At 41.0% G+C, this 15,987-nt stretch overlaps 1 protein-coding gene across 1 annotated transcript in view; it reads right to left on the bottom strand.

Moving 5' to 3' along the window:
* Positions 1 to 6,707: 6,707 nt before the first annotated feature.
* ENPEP (glutamyl aminopeptidase) overlaps positions 6,708 to 15,987 on the bottom strand; it is a 41,208-nt gene continuing 31,928 nt past the window's right edge. The window contains exons 11-20 of the mRNA XM_009273587.1: positions 14,645 to 14,724; positions 12,837 to 12,964; positions 12,665 to 12,720; positions 11,685 to 11,835; positions 10,867 to 10,940; positions 10,670 to 10,771; positions 10,390 to 10,560; positions 8,299 to 8,439; positions 7,516 to 7,594; positions 6,708 to 7,270 (exon numbers count right to left, since the gene is read on the bottom strand). Coding sequence (XP_009271862.1) covers positions 7,121 to 7,270; positions 7,516 to 7,594; positions 8,299 to 8,439; positions 10,390 to 10,560; positions 10,670 to 10,771; positions 10,867 to 10,940; positions 11,685 to 11,835; positions 12,665 to 12,720; positions 12,837 to 12,964; positions 14,645 to 14,724 — 1,132 coding nt within the window. The 3' untranslated portion in view covers positions 6,708 to 7,120. The remainder of the gene's footprint in view (positions 7,271 to 7,515; positions 7,595 to 8,298; positions 8,440 to 10,389; positions 10,561 to 10,669; positions 10,772 to 10,866; positions 10,941 to 11,684; positions 11,836 to 12,664; positions 12,721 to 12,836; positions 12,965 to 14,644; positions 14,725 to 15,987) is intronic.

Raw genomic sequence — 15,987 nt, 5'->3', positions numbered from 1 at the left:
ATGTTTTTGGAGTAATATATTTCCCATAGTAAAAACTTAATGATACTTCACTAATATGTTTTCTGATGTTTGCTGTTTTCTGTCCTTAATTTTCCCCATCTGATTTGTCTTTGACAGGTTGCATTCATCTCCTATGTAAGGAATCCAAGCTAAAATAATAAAAATCCCTTCAATATTTTGCAAAGAACTGTTAAATATTTTGTGCAGAACTGTTAACATCTAAACCAGGTGTGTTTAAATAAACAAAACACAGGCTGTTTGTGTCACTAGGACATGCCCATCAACCCGCTTTGACAACTTAACTGCATCTCTGTTCCCTTGTCCTGCACATTGTTTCCATCCCATGTTCATTTGGACAGTCCAGAAGGTAGACCAAAAATGTCTTTTTCCTCAGTAAACCCACCCATCCATTAGATCAGAATAAGCAGTTTGTTTTGGCCAAATGAGGTGTTCTCTGTTCTTTCAAAATGCAAAGATGGCCAAACATTTCTTGCCCTGCTCTGTTCTCTTCTAGCCGTGCATCTGCAGACATGAGTAGGGGACATGGGGAGAGGTCTGGCCGGGATGCAGAGCAGAGCAGAAGGTGCTGTATCGGCGTGTTAGCATAGCACCACGCTTGCGTGAATAATGTCCTTTTGTCCTAGCCCAGACTTTTCTGACTGGGCCACTCTAGTGCCAACTAAGACATGCTGTTTGGCGGCGTACCTGCTTTCCCACTCCTGCAATCCGGTCTTAGCCGTAGCTGAGCTTCCCCTCGGTTGTGTTGTTTCAATGCTACTTACACATTGTTGGCGCTGCTGGCTGTTCCGTTTTTGTAATACACGGTGACTGACTCAATGTTCATTAAAACCAGTCCCTGCTTGCATCAGCCTTTCTCAAATTGCGCAATTGTGTGCTTCTGTTTTGTGGCTAGGGTGACACCTGAGGGGGTGGTTTGCTCCAGTTCACCTCCTAGTTTGCACTGGTTCACTTTCATGCCTGGAGCTTGTCTTTTCCTCTGTTGGAGTCTAGCCGGAGAGCTCAGCAGCCCGTATGTGAAGCCAACAGTTGTGTTATTTCGGGAGCAATTTTTGTTTGTTTGTTTTTCTCCTGAACTAGGGAGGAGGGGAGTGAGTCTGTGCAGCTTGAATGAAGCTTTGTTTTCTGCTGAGGAAATGAAAAGCTGAAATCTTGTCTCGCCTGACAGAAATGTTCCCTTTCACAGGACTGAGCCTTTTGGTTTGGAATCCTTGAGGTGGTAAAGTAAAAGAAGGGCTGCATTTACAAGAGCACTGGAGGAGAGGAACGCCCCTTACGTGCAGTGGTTGGAGACCTTGTGCGGGAGGTGGAAGACTTGGTGAATTATTGTTTCTGCTGGAGAGAATTTTAAACCACGTCTGCCCTTTCAGGCTATTGCTCGAACCACTGTACTATGGAACGGTGCTCCTCTACATTTCTAATTACTTAGGGCCTATTAATGCAGATCTGAGCTTATTAGCAGCCTCTGTTGAAGACATCCGTCTTTACTTACAGTAATAATAAAATATAAGGGGTCTCGCAACCCTGCGTTCTCAGGTGCTCACGTGAAGCACCAACTAGAAAGTTACTAATTTGCTTTTGATCCTGGGTATTATTTAAGTACCACAGGAGAATTTGGAAGACCAGGCCCAGTATTACTGCCATGTGGAAAAGTTCACGTGCATTTCTGTGGAGGAGGCAGAACTGAGCCTTGATCTGCTTGCTTTCTTTGCAAGTGCTCCAGCCCAAGAAAAAGGGTGTGTGTGTGTGTGTGATAACTTTTCATCGGTGATTTTGTAACTTCAGGTCCATAGTGTTTTTTCCAGCTGAAGTTGCTTAACGAACCTGGGTGGGCCGTAATTTCAGTTTGCTGAAAGTGACTATTTGCTAAAATAAATGAATCAAATCAGTTTTTGGCTGCCCACCAGACACCTGGAAAATCTGCTTCTTAGACTGCCACAGCAACTCTTTTGGCTCATAAGAACTTGACCTACGGCTTAACACCTTTTTTGCCATAATATTGTGCAACTTTTGCTCTGGCTAATAGCTACGTTGACTACCCTCCAGAGAGCATCCTGCAGTTTGGTTTTAGGCTCCCTCTTTGCGAAAGACAGAAAAAATACCCCCGAGTTGCAGACCTGCTAGAGGTATGAGCTCTGTAGCTCTGTGGTACGCAGTTCCTGGTTGGAGAGGCTTCTTTACTGACCTGTGGTGCATGAATGCATTTGACAGCAGGCAATACAGAGAGGGAACTCTGGAATGGCAGAACCTCATGACGTGTGCTTGGCCTTGCACTCCTTGGAAGAAACCATATCAGTGACCAGTCTCTTGTTCACTGCAAACAATTTAAAAAATTCAGAAGTGCTGAAAGGATATTTAGAGGTCACCTGGCCATTTCATCCATCTCCAAAGGAAAAAGAACATTGATGGTTTAAGCTAGGATGAAGGTTGTATGGTGGATATCACATATATAACTGCAACATCTATTTCAAATTAACCTTTGATTCTTACTAAGAATAATGACCCTGTATCCCAGCCTTCCTTTTGAAGAGTTAGACTCCAGTCCTCTCTCATGCCTGGATCTCTCCCTTTCCCTGACTGCCTGGTTCTTGAGACCATCCGTACACATTGCTTCAGCATCAAGCCACCAGCAAGCAGATATCAGCTCGATAGCAATCGCTGGACATCAGTTTGTGAAGAAGAGAGGGTTGATATGACAAGGTTTTCTGTGGGTGAGGGATTATTGAAACAACTAATGAGTGCTACTTAAGAATGGTGTCTCTCAGATACTATGTCATAGTCATGTTTTTCAGGATTTGCTCTTCCCTCACAACTCTTTAGAATATATGCTGGGAAGCCAGAAACTCTCAGACTTATCTGAACCAAATGCATTTCAGATGCTTTTATAAATAGATTTGTGGTTTTTTTCTGAAGCACATCTTGGAAAAGTTCAGATATCCGGGCAGCCATATGAGCCACTGTAGTACCTGTAAGCTGGAGAACATTTCCTTAGTCTCATATAGCTATATCTTTCTGTACCAGTTTTCCACATACAGGCATACATTCAGCTGCCATAGGTGTGGATGTGAAATTGGAATACCTCCAGGTCAACTGGCTTCTGCCTAAACACTTGGGAAAGCAAACACAACCTTGTTTGACTAACTTTCGTAATTGGATACGTATAACACAAGATGAAGTTTTAATCTGGCAGTATGGTATTGCTGCTGATAGTGATGGGATGAGGTCCTATCCTTCTGACCCTGTTTAGCTAGTCTCTCCTGTGCCTATCACAAGCTAACTTTTTCCCTTTCACCTTGAGTCCCAAAAGCTGCTGGAAGGTGCCATCACCCAAAATGATGGTAGCCAAGAAATGGCACTGGTCATTGTGGGAAGACTGGAGGGATACTTCCTAAACATGTCCTATTTCAACAGTAAGACATACCATATGTATATGGCATTTTTTTTATGTCTGCGTGCTTTGTAGCTGCCTTAACTCCTGTTTTAGAAACTGACTCAGTTGGGGAGTTGTAGACGCCTCGGTATTTGCATTGGTGCTATTCATTTTTTGTTCTGTGCAGTAATACAATGTTTTCAGTTATTTCTTTACCTGAATCATCAAGATAAAGCATTTTCATGCGCCTATCAGGTTTACAGCCTCCTGGGGCCCACGGGCTCAGGCTCTATAGGACGCACAGCTGTGACTGATATGAGAAGGATTTGCAGAGCTAGTGTAAGGCAACACTGCAACAGTCACAAGTGGCCCCTCTTTAACTCCACCACATCGCACTTTGATTACTCAAAGTGTTTCTCTACCTCACTGCGTGCAATAGCTTTTGCTATGGTACAATAGGAATAGCAGAGCCTCAAAAAGCTGTGTGGATCTAAGGGGCCAGCCGGTTCTGCACTCCCTCACTTGGCTTTATCAGTGGAAATTCCTTCCTTGCTGATCGAATGACCGAGGGAAAATTATCTCTTTTTAAAACAGTTCACATTTCTTTGGATTCAGTTTCAAATTGGCATTCTTAAGCTTATCACAGACCATTTGTAAATGCACTAGTTCCTGACCGAAAGATTTAGCATGTACCAGATTTGTTATCCGTCTAGGACAAACAGTCTGAAAGAGGCACATGCCATACAGTACATTCTCCATGAGCCATTTAAAGGTAGCAAGAGCACTGCATAATCTAGAGAACATTATTTAAAATTGACAGAACCTTTACCCTACCATAAAAGCAGCCTTCTTCTGGGGCTTTTGGATTTACTTCTGTGTTCACCTACCCACTTAAGGTCGGTGTAGAAATCCAGCTAACCTTTCTGTAACATCAAAAGTATCCAAGCATGAGCCAAATGTCTCTCTGATCCAGTATGGCTCAGGCACAAAAGCTGCACATGGTCCCTTCCTGAACAGAGCAAGAATCAAATGACAGGCGGCAATTGCCTGGTTCACTACTTTAAATCCCCTTCTCTTCTCCATTCACTCAGGGTCACAAGCCCAGTAGTTGTTCTTGTCCTTGGCTTCTTGCTCTCTCTTTGCCTTGGTGGTATTTTTCAGTTGTTTCTCTCTGACCTTTTTTTATTTTTTCTACTACAGCGATACACAATACTACCAATATATGCCTTGTCTTGAACAGGGTATGTTTGTGGGATTTGGATGAAGGTTGCTTTTGCTATATCTTTCCAGCACTATAGAAAATCTTCATTACTTCTGTTTTCCTTGATGAAAGCCTAGTACTTTACGTAACAATGTTGGCAAGTCTGCTCCTACCCAGTGGTAGTAGGGGCTACATGTAGCAAAGGATAGAAATCTCTTAAAGTAACTCCTTAATCTTGTATCATTCCCATAGTGCCCATGCCTCATTCTTTTCTTCCTACAGCAAATTGTGGCAGAAGCCTATGAATGGTTAGAGGATCAGTTTTTTCTGCCAAATTTCATTAAATCTTCTCTGAAAGGGAAAACAACTGAGCTATGTGCTTGAACATCTTCATATCGGTGTTGCATTGTTACATGGCCAGCTGTAGTTAAAAACTTTCAATTAAAACACACAGCACCGGCAGTGCACAGAAAATTTTCCTGAGCTGATCATACTCTTATATAGTCACAGTGATACAACACACTGATAGTCAGTATTACAGTGCAGTGCTATCAAACCTGTTCATGATTCTATGACCTTGAAACCAAGAGAGCTGTTGTTTGGCTTCTGCTCCTTCAGTTCACTCATCAAAACTGTAAAATTGTGAAGGTGGGTTGACATGTGTCCTACTGAGCAGGCAACTGCTCAAGGACAGCCTGCTCCCCGTGTGCTGAGCTGCTGGTACTTTGGGTGTGGGCAGCAGCTTCACTCTCACTGTCCTCTGTGTGTGAATCTGAGCAAGAAGAAAAACTGGAAGAAATTGCCTGGCCCTTTGCCACCTCTTTACTGTAAAGAGCAGCTGGTATCTGTGGCAAGTTGTAACCACTGTTAGTCAAAATCCTGACATGTTTTGTTCGCAGGAGGCAAATGACTGACATTTTCCCTTGATAGGACAACTGACTTGGTCACTAGATTTGTCTGGGCTTGTCGCAGCTATTTGGGAAGAGGCCCAAAACAGTACCAGCCCTGAATTTCCTGGGGGAGTGGGTAAAGTGTTTCCATCTGGGACTACATAAGCTTCTCTGGAGCCCTCTGTGCCATACCAACAAGGCCCAGAGGCAGGCAGAGCCTGTACCCCAGGATTTCTGTACATTAGAGCCATCTCCTCAACATCTCTAGCTTTCCCTTTGAATAGCATTGCAGGATGAAGGGAAGAGAAGTGCTTTTCCATGCTTCTGTCCTCCCATTTTGCTGCAGAGTTTCCCAGCAGCTGTGCCTAATCTCTCCAAGGGCTACTCACTGTGAGATGCTCCATGGTCCTGCTCCCAGGGCATCCAGATGGGGACCGGCCCTAGCTGGTTCCCTTCTGCTGTGCCTTTCCACTCTGGAGACTAGGGAGAAGGCAAGGAGGATGGGGCTGATGCTCATGTCTGCTGCCCGTATGGTGTCCAAGGCACCCCAGCTTCCAGCTTGGGAGGGGCAGGCAGAGTGGCCCTGCTGCCTTCTCCAGCATCATAGTGGCAGAGGGACTTGGGACTGAGAGTTGTTTCTTTGCCGCCTGTATTTCTGCAGTAGACTGAATTGCAGCAGTGGGACTCATCTGCCCCCTCTGTCTGAATTTGCCAATTTTTTTTGTATTTTCACAGAGGAGATAATAGATTTTTCCCCCTCAAAAGTCACTGAAGCTATGTGTACGGCAGCTATGTAACAACTGCTTTTCTATATGCCAGGCAGTTTTACCACTTTATTAGAAAGAGACTGAGATTTCCAGGTAGATTTTTAAATTTTATTTTCCCGAAGAAAAGAGACAGTAAATACCATATGTCTTATTTGCAGTAATGGCTGCCACAAGTTCTTCTTTTGAGAAGATTCAGAAATAAGACAAAAATAACCAAGAAAACCCCTACCCCAAGCTACAGAATCCCAACTAATAACATTGAAAAAGAAACTGGTAATATTGATCCCTTATGTACTGATAGTTAAACTTCAAAAATCAATGGAAAGGGAAGCTTAACTGGCCTTTCTGTAGTATCAGAATGGAAAGCTAAATCCCAAATGTAGAATTTTTACAGCTACAAATATAGGGGACAATTTTCAGACAATGTTAAAATCAGTGCTTAATTCCCTTTCCTTCAGGAGAAAGCTCCTATGAGGTGCACTTGGAAAGGAATCCCTGAGTGTAGTAGATACACTTCTCTGCGAACCAAGAAGTAGCTTTTCAGAGTGGTATGCGGAAGGAGTGAGACCAGCTTGATCAGCGAGGACCCCAGTTCTGCCATCACTTCTGCCTTGAGTAACTTTAAACATTTGTCCTGTTTGCTGAGGCAAATTCATCTCAAAATATAAAGCTATTCCTGCACACAAGTGCTGGCAGGGTCTGGGGTCAGCAACTACACAAATATTGCTCTGGCAGTGGTCTCCTGAGTGTTTGTAGAAAAAAATATTAGGCCTTGGTCCTCTAAGGTACCAAGGTGAGAAATCCACATTGCTAAATATCTCTGAGGATCTGAGTGCCCAGAATGAGTGCCTGGTATTTTTAACTAAGTAAGACTTTAAGGGCCTGGCTGTGCTTCTAGCCACATTCTTATTTCCTCCTTGTTTACTTTTAGCCATTCAATGTTGTTCTTCACCTGCTCAATTGACTGACTCCTGGGTAATTCTCCTGCCCCAGCATTAGGATATTTCTCAAAGAAATTTTCCATCTGGAAAAGAGAGAGAAAAAGAATTGACGTAAGTAACACTGCTATTGGGCAAGTGGCTTTTTACAGGGACCTGGTCAAGGGCAGTTTTGGCTGGGAGAGATATTTAAGCTCAGGCTAGTAGCACTGGGGTACTTTTACAGTAACTCATACTGCTTTACACATTTAGAGGATAAAAAGTCAAGTTTCCTGGCCAGTAGATTGTTAAATATATTGACTTAAAACCAAGAGAAGTGCTGTCACCATACCTGCCAAAGCTGGAGCTCAGTGTTGAAGGCTTGGGTAATAGTTATTATTCGACCAAGGTTTCTGTCATTGATAGTGAATCTAGAAAAACAATTTAATATATGATGTTTGATGCAAAACTGTTAAAAAAGAAAAGGCACAAGTAATTATATGAAGCTTAAACATTAAACTGTGCCACAATAAAACAGATGCACTCATGTTTCAGCATTTTTGGAAATACTTGAAAAATAGTACTCCTATACAATATCTGTGCTGTTCTCAAATATGTTTACTAATGGAGTGATCTCTTCTGGGGGATTTTTTTTTTTAATTAATGACTTATTGTCTCATGCTGGAAATTAGGTGCATTGCTGTTCAGCAATACAAATGCTGTCCAGTTCACAGCTCTAGGCTTGCAGGTATGCTTTGCTTCTGTGCCCTCACCAAGTGCTTAGAAAGGAGAAGGAAGGAGAGAGAAATGACTCAAATATGCAGGAGCAAACCTAAAAGGTTTGCTATTACTTCCACTGCTCGTCTGTACATCTGCTGCCTGCTGCTACCATTAGAAGGAATTAAAAAAAATTCTATACACTGTCTTCTTGTTATGAAATCAATAGAAAGAGTGGAGACATGACTGACTAGTTTCCATGCAATAACCCTATTTCTATGGCCTTGGTAGAACGTTCTATACTTTTTAATCACCATTTATTGGTAGCGATCATTTAGGGAAAGGATGGGTTTCAAGTTAGCAGCAAAGTACTTTTTCACAGCAGGTGGATATAATTGCGATGAGTTCATTAGCGTACCTGTCAGCTAAGCACTGCCAGTTAAGTCGTATCCAGTCCCAGGCCATTGTTTTCCCATAGGTGTTATACGAGATGTATCTTAGGACTGTGAACACATCTTGGCTTTTGATGAGGCTGGTGTTGTAAATATATTTCAGATACCTAAGGGAAATGCCATAAGAATCAATGAGAGCCTTTCATGAAACACCATGGAAAGCAAATAATAAGTTAACAATTTTGGTGTAGACTTAACTGATGATTATGAGAAATAATGCAATAATAATATCGATATTTCTCAAGTATTTGCCACCACAGTCTACAGCCCACTTCCAAGCAGGAATATTATTTTTGTCTACAGCATTTTAAAGGTGAAGTACACTGATCTAAAACATAAGTATTTGTTGATAACTGTGTCAAGAGATAGTTGTATTGAAAGAAATCTAAGCAGTTAGGCATCTCTTTAGAAAGTAAGTAGGGTTTATGTCTCTAAGTTACTTGAAAATAGCCCAAACCCATTATTATTCCTATATTTTAATCAAGTAATGAAAACAAGATTGGATCAATCAGTAGGCCAGCCTGTTTGGGTAGCCAAGCACCAAAAAAGTAGTAGTCCAAGCTATAAAGATCTTATAGGGACCATGAGTACACACGCAGGTGTCTTGCTCACACTGAAATCTGTGCCGTGTGTTCCAAAAGTCTTATCCACACAAAATGAAAATTCATTTGGGCATAGCATGCCTGCAAGTGCTGCAGTTATACTTCCAGTTACACCAAAAATAGTTTTGACTGACAGAGTGGAGGGATCCCTCAGCACACACGTTTGCAGGGAGATGAGTAGCGTGGTCATGGCTTCACAGCAGCAGCTGCAGAAGAACACGCTTAAGCTGTTGTGTGCTGAGATTAAGGATTGTCTTCTTTTTTCCCATACGTGAGGGACAATTTTCTCAATCTGTTTGCTCTTTTCCCCTTCCTTGTTATTTTAATAGTAAATTAAGAGACAAGTTCTCCCTGCTTTAGGGGGGATTTTTTATTTTCTGCAAACAGAGGCTGATCTAGCTAATTAATTCATGTCTTAATCATGTCAGCGATTAGTTATTGAATGACTTTAGATTATGGCTGTTGTGGTCACAAGAATTTAGGAATACAGCTGCCTCCTATCACTATTTTAATTACTTTAACTCTTATATTTACCCTTCCTGAACCTCCTATACTTCCTTGTTTCATCTTGTTTAAACTTGGAACTCTTCCAGGCAGAGACTGCTCTATCTTATGATGTTTAGATAGGGCTCCAGCAAAGTGGTGAATGTCCCTGGTGAAGATGTTTGCCTGCATCTCTGCTACATGATACAATTACATGCAAAGTTATCAGATAAGCTTAAAGGAGCTAGTGTGTCTATGCAAAGCGGCAGCCTGGGGAGATGCTCGCCCAGTCTGACAGCTGGGCCAGCCTGGGGCAGTATCCAGACTCCCCATTACTACCATGGTGGCATGAATATATCATTTCTGGTTCTAGCTCAAGTACCTCCGCACAGCACTTCAAGGAGCATTGCAACTTCACACAGATGCCTTCATAGGACTGTTAGTAACAATTGTTCAAGGTTGGTTGCCTAATTTTGGCTATTTAGAAGGTAGACATCTAGTCTAAGCAAACTCCCTCTGTAGCCAATGGAGGGTGACTGGCAACACCCAAAAGCAAATCTTCCCATTGATTTTAAGCCCCTTTCCTGGTCTGGGATTAACAGTGCTCTGGAGGTCCTGCCTCCCTTCACTGATTATAGAGGAAACATAGAAGACTAATTTTCTCCTGATGCTTAACTATTAGGCAGCTAGAATTACACAGGGTGAAGGCACCGTTGGAAGAGCTGAAGGCTGTTGACTGTGTGCAGAAACTACCATGTGTTCAACATCTTTCCACTAAAGGAGCAAGGCTTTTTTTTCTACTATAGTACAATCTCAGAGCGGGGGTGTTAGATAACTAGTCTTGAAAATGTGTTGCATTCTTCATGCTGTAATCTGACAAAAATGACAGCACAGGAGAGAGGCGAGGGGAATGAGCAAATGGTGACCAGTTGCTTCTATAGGGAAAGAAAAATCTTTGTGTGTTTAAACCACCTGTCCAAAAGGGTGATGTTCTTCACTGATGCCAGGCCATACAGCAGCTTTTCTTTTTCTTGCGCTAATGAAGTTTCTTGGTATTTCTTGAACATGTAATTCCACGATGACTCATTGCCTGAGTTCTGCATTCCATAGCGATATACCAGGAGTCGGAGATTTGCAGGAATACTAAAATAAAGAAACAGTACTTGAATATTCTTCCCCCTTTCCTGCTTGAGATCTGTGACCAAGTCACACGCTGTGTTCTTCACCAGCCATGAAAGCTGCGAGCACTCACGTTTTCCCTTGTAGCCATTGCTCGAATAGTTGAGAAGCGTTGTTCAAAGATTCTGTGTCATCCATACTGCAGGCAAAGTCTAGAACAGACGCGCGAAGAAGCCTTTAAAAGAGAGGGAGAGAGAGATATTTTCCTACTGCTTAGCATCTTTGAATCCATCAGTAATATGAGAAGGAAAAAAAGAAAGATTGTTCAACCTCTCCAAATGGCCTCCAGAATCATTCCAGTGCAGTTGATCCACAATGGGTTTTACCAGGTGGCGAAAATATTCCTGAGGTAGAAAAAGGGGGTTGGTTACTTGTGTAGATTTCTTTAAATAATAATATATTTGTGTTCATAGTTTATTCTCCTTCATTTTTCCCAGAACTAGCATCTCTTAAACAAAAAGTAACACAAACACGCACATGCATAATCTTTCAAGATCACCACAGCATGCCAAGTCTGAATGCTTGCAATACTGATGCGCAGATAGGACAAAGGCAACCTGCTTCTCTCCAGCCTTGTCTGTGCTCCCAAATGAAGGTTGGGGTACAGCAAGGACGCACTGCCATAACTGTTTTCCAGAGATAATGCTGAGTTCAGGACATACTTATTTTAGTGACCATTAAATCATGTTCAGCATGTTAGGTCAACTAACAAACCTGCTCACCGCCACATTGAGTTATAGCCATCCTTCGTGCTGAGGACAGGTGTCAGAGATTTTGCTGCCCTATACATACTTTACTGGATGCAGGACAGCCTTGACTAACAAATGTCTGTACTGTGACTTATGGTGATGGATTACAAGAATAATTAGGCATAATTTCTTTCCTCCAAGTGCATAGGCCTGAATTGAGAATCCAGGTAATCGAGAGATCAGTACTAAGCAGTTTTCGGCACTTTTTTTAAGAGTACAGTAAAAAAAAGTAAATACTGATAGCTCAGCAACATTAAACTTCAATATTATTGCTGTTACAGATCCTGAACTGTCAGATCCAGTGGTCCCATGCACGAATGCTTTTTTTTGCTTCATCACCTGAAACCGGGGATAGAGATTTGTATCATCTTCAAGCATGTTTGCGAGGTAAGTTACAGATGATATAACTCTATGCCAAGGTAAATAGTGTGTTTCATTTGTTAGGTATTTTGTGAGCTCCAGGGGAACAGAGTAGTTCACGAGTCCAGGTCTGTGGAAGGAGAAAACATAACTTCTGTTATTTTAATTAATTTGAAGAACTTGCTTCTTTAAAGATATTAGAACACTATTTACTTAGAAGGTCTGAAATAATAAATTTTGGGAGGGGGAAAATGGTCTGGAATGTAACTTGGGAGGTGTTTTCCAAAAAGACCACTGAGGATCACTGTCGGTCAACGCCTAGCCGCAGGATCTCTCACTGCCGTGAGGAGGCTGCTCACATTGTGCAGCAGCCCAGTGTGCCCAGAAGTGGGTAGCCCTCAACTGACTACATTAACTCCTGTCACACAAAAAGAAATTGCTAGCTCTGGAGACATCCTGAAAGGCAGAGGAGATTCAGACTTACAGGCTGTCACAGAAGGTCGCCTAAAGTTTATCTGTGTCAGCATGGTTGGATGCAAGAGCTAGAAGTTTCCAAGCAAGTTTCTAAACAAGATAGCTGACGTGGTAACTTCCTAATGCCACACAATGCATTGCAGGCATGCCTCTGATTTTCTGGACACCTAACTTCTTCTGGAGTACTTCTGTTATTGTTACTTACATGGCAAAAACACCCCTTTCTAAGACCTGTGCAATTAAAGCCCTCTTTTTTTCTGCTGCTGAACTGAAGGGGAGCATTTCTCTTGACTGCATTGGTACTGCAAGTTGCCGATGAATACTTGAATTTGCCCCTTTTGGAGGACAACACAAGCCAATAAACAATTAAGACTTGTAACAAATTGAGAAATTTTCTTTCAACCACCTGAGTTGAGTTAATTCTAATTAATAGGCAATGGAAAGTGAAAAACTTGTGTTGAAATCTCTGCGGGGAATTAGTTTACCTTGCTAAAGAAAAGGCATCATCCAAAATCCCTGCGCGGTCAGCAGGTGAAAAATCCTGTGTGAAAAGAGGAAAAGAGTGATCAAGAATACATAGATTATTTGCAGAAAAAACAGCCTCTACAGACCTCTCTATAAGAGACCCACCAGACAGGTTAATGTTATGACACTCACTTTGTGGTTGCTGACCAGAAGAGTGCTTAACCTGGCCCAGTTTTGACTATCATAATTCACCCGATAGAATCCAATGTGGTCTGGATTAATGTTCGCAAAAGTATTAGGAGGCGATGCTATTATAATTCCTGCAAAACAAACAAACAGTGATCGGTTTGTGCATCTTCTATGACACAGAACTCACTGGAGATTTCTTGACTGCAAAAGTAATATTTGGTTTTAATGAATATCAAAATAAGATCCAAACCTTAATTTTATTTATTTTTTAAACGGCTGTGAGTAAAGATGAGTTATTATAGACTTCAATGAATGCCAGCACTTGTCTTAGAATAATGAATTGTGGTAATTACTTGCGCCAGCTAGTTTGTTAAATTTAAAATGGAGATCATTGTGATTAGGGTGAGGATGGTGAAAATTAGTGTCATTGCAAAAAGTAAAAAATTGCAAAGAAACAGTTCTTGCAAATATCTCTTTTAAAAGGTTTTTCACCCTCATGATTACTATTAGTTTTAAAGTTATCATATTTTATCCTCCATTTGTTTCATTTTTCAGTTTATTTCAACTAACTTTTTAAGGGTTTTCTTCCCTGTACTCTTCTCTGATTCAATTTTTGTAGCTATAGATAAAGGAATTACAAAACAGGCTGAGACTTTACTCAAGCACTCATGTTTAAGGAATTTCCCATTTAAAATGAATCCTTGAAAAATGTTCCTTTCTCAGAAGCTTGGCCTGGTCCAGTTGGTGGTGCTAGTTATGAAAGTTTTCCTATTGCCCATTGAAAGCAGTGGTCTTCAATCTGTGGTTTGCGGGTGGCTGGAGTTAAAAGCACTTTTCTGTTTGGATGACCCATACAAGGTATTTCAAAATGCATTTTTTCCCTAGAGTTGCTGTTTGCCCTACTAGCCAAGATTTTTACGGATTTAGAAATAAGCACCTAATCATGTCTTTGCAGGCTTTGTCAAGTTAATAGCCCCCTGCAGCCCACCGTAACATCATGTGGAAGTTAGAGAAGGTAAATTTCTTTGTGTTAATCTCTGATTGTATCATGACAAGACTTTTTTGTTTGCTTTTGCATGGATATTAAAACCAACCATGTAAAAAGAAAGTGCAGAACAAAAGACAAATTACATTTTAAATAGGTAATATTCAAACAAGTACAAGAAGAGAAGAGCTGATGGTGATATTTCTGAAATTCCAACACGTGATGAAATTTAAAACATCAAAAAGTCAGTAATGTTTTTCTTTTTTTTCCCCATTTTTTCCTCATTTTTGGCCACTAGAGTTGTAGAATAAGAAATCCAGATTTGACTGCATCATAGAACAATCGTCAAAAATAGCCATGTAGGTATTTCCTCATTCCTGAAATCAGCATTAGAAAACTTGTTTAATCATTTGTAGCTCTTTTTCTTAAACTGAACTCAGATTACCAGTTTACCATGCCACAGATGCGTTCATCAGCCTCCCACTTCACCTCTTTTCTTAGGCTTGACAAAGGGCATATCTAAGTCCCATTGATTTTAGTATGTCATAATTAAGAGTATGCTTAGATGCTTCCTTGAATAGGACTGGATTTAAACACATGCTTAAGCACTTTACTGAATTGGGCCTAAATTGACATAATGTGTGTATAGGGGAAATAATAATCTTATTGCAGAAATGACTACTAACTTCAGCACAACCAAGCTGTGTGCTGGTTCCCGGATCTGAAAACTGAAAAGCATGAAAGTTAATTCTGTATTTTATTTCTTGTTAAGGACATTGAAAAGCTTTATCCATTCATTATTCTTAAAAGAGAAGGGGAAGATTACCTGCAGAATCTGACGTGTTGTAGAAAGTATAATTTGTTGAATTCCCAAGTCTCCATTTCACTGGTATACTCCATTTGTAACTGAAATTATTTAAAGGGAAAGAGAATCAAATGACATTTGAAACCAAATGCTAAAAATAAATCTCCAATGTATCTTTTTATTTGGTTTAATGCTTACATCTTGTTTTATGAAGCCAACTGTGTGCTTATCTACATATAAATTTACCAAATATCCCTTGAAACAAAACATAGCGTTTTACCAATAGCTGTTGTTTATGTTATAAAGATGTTTCTGTGCTATGATACTCTATTCAGGCAACAAAATGTCAGGTATCGGTGTGGTATGATTGGGGCAGTTATATTCCCTGAAAAGCAAAATAAAAAGTGTGAAGTGTCTGAGCATGTTCATGCTCTAGAGATGGGGAATAGCAGTAGCTTGTCTTAATACTTTGTATTTATGAATAGTTCTCAAAATGCCTTTGGTGGACTGAGCAAGGGAATGGAGTAAGATTTTGTCCAGTGTCCGATGTTGATGTATTAGTCAAGTTAATATGGTACTGTGTTAATTACATGCCTAAAGTTAAGTCTGAAAGCTGCACAATTTATCTGGTTCTTTTTTTTTTTTTTTTTAAATCAATGGAACTGCTAGGGCCATGTCCTTCTGAATGCAATCTTCACCTCTTGGTATATGCTGAAGAGGGCAATAATTACCCATAATCAGAGAGAGATCACGTGAATGAATTTCCATTGTGCTATACTGTGTAGCTTATTACCACAGCTCTGGAATATGCAGCCCTGCTAATCAGTATCTTCATGTCATGTCATGTCAGATAATAATCTAGCAGGGTACAAAGCAATTAATTTAGTAAAAGGTGATTATATGTGGATGGTTGGTGTCGCTGTTAATGTTGATGTGTCTAGGGCTTTGTGCAGACACCAGTTAATCTTTGCAATGCTGACTTGAAAGAAGTGGTTACGTATTATGAAACCTTTTTTACAGATGGGAAAACTGAAAGAGCTTAAGCAACCACTGTGATACAGTCAGTAGGATCTCTTGCCTTTTCCAGCCTATTTTCCTTCTCCAAGACTACCCTAGTTCCTCCATTATAAAGCACTGGGAGACAAATGTGACCTTACCTCTTGCTTTTCAATTCCTTGATTACTTTCAGTGGGTAGGTACAGGCTCCTCAGCCCAGGACAAAGCTGAGACATTTGGGCTGGAAGGGAGCCATGGCACAGCCTGACCAAGACCGTGACCAGGCAGTCAGGGAAGTAGGACGGCAGAGCATGCCGTGAGCGTACCTGCACAGCCACCTGCATAGGGCTGCTAAAATTATTAAGCCC

The sequence above is a fragment of the Aptenodytes forsteri genome, unplaced genomic scaffold, assembly GCF_000699145.1.
Source record: "Aptenodytes forsteri isolate BGI_AS27 unplaced genomic scaffold, ASM69914v1 Scaffold93, whole genome shotgun sequence".
Classification (NCBI taxonomy): Eukaryota; Metazoa; Chordata; class Aves; order Sphenisciformes; family Spheniscidae; genus Aptenodytes; species Aptenodytes forsteri.
The sequence above is the reverse complement of the archived record's forward strand: the minus strand, read 5'-3'. Positions and strand labels throughout refer to the sequence as shown.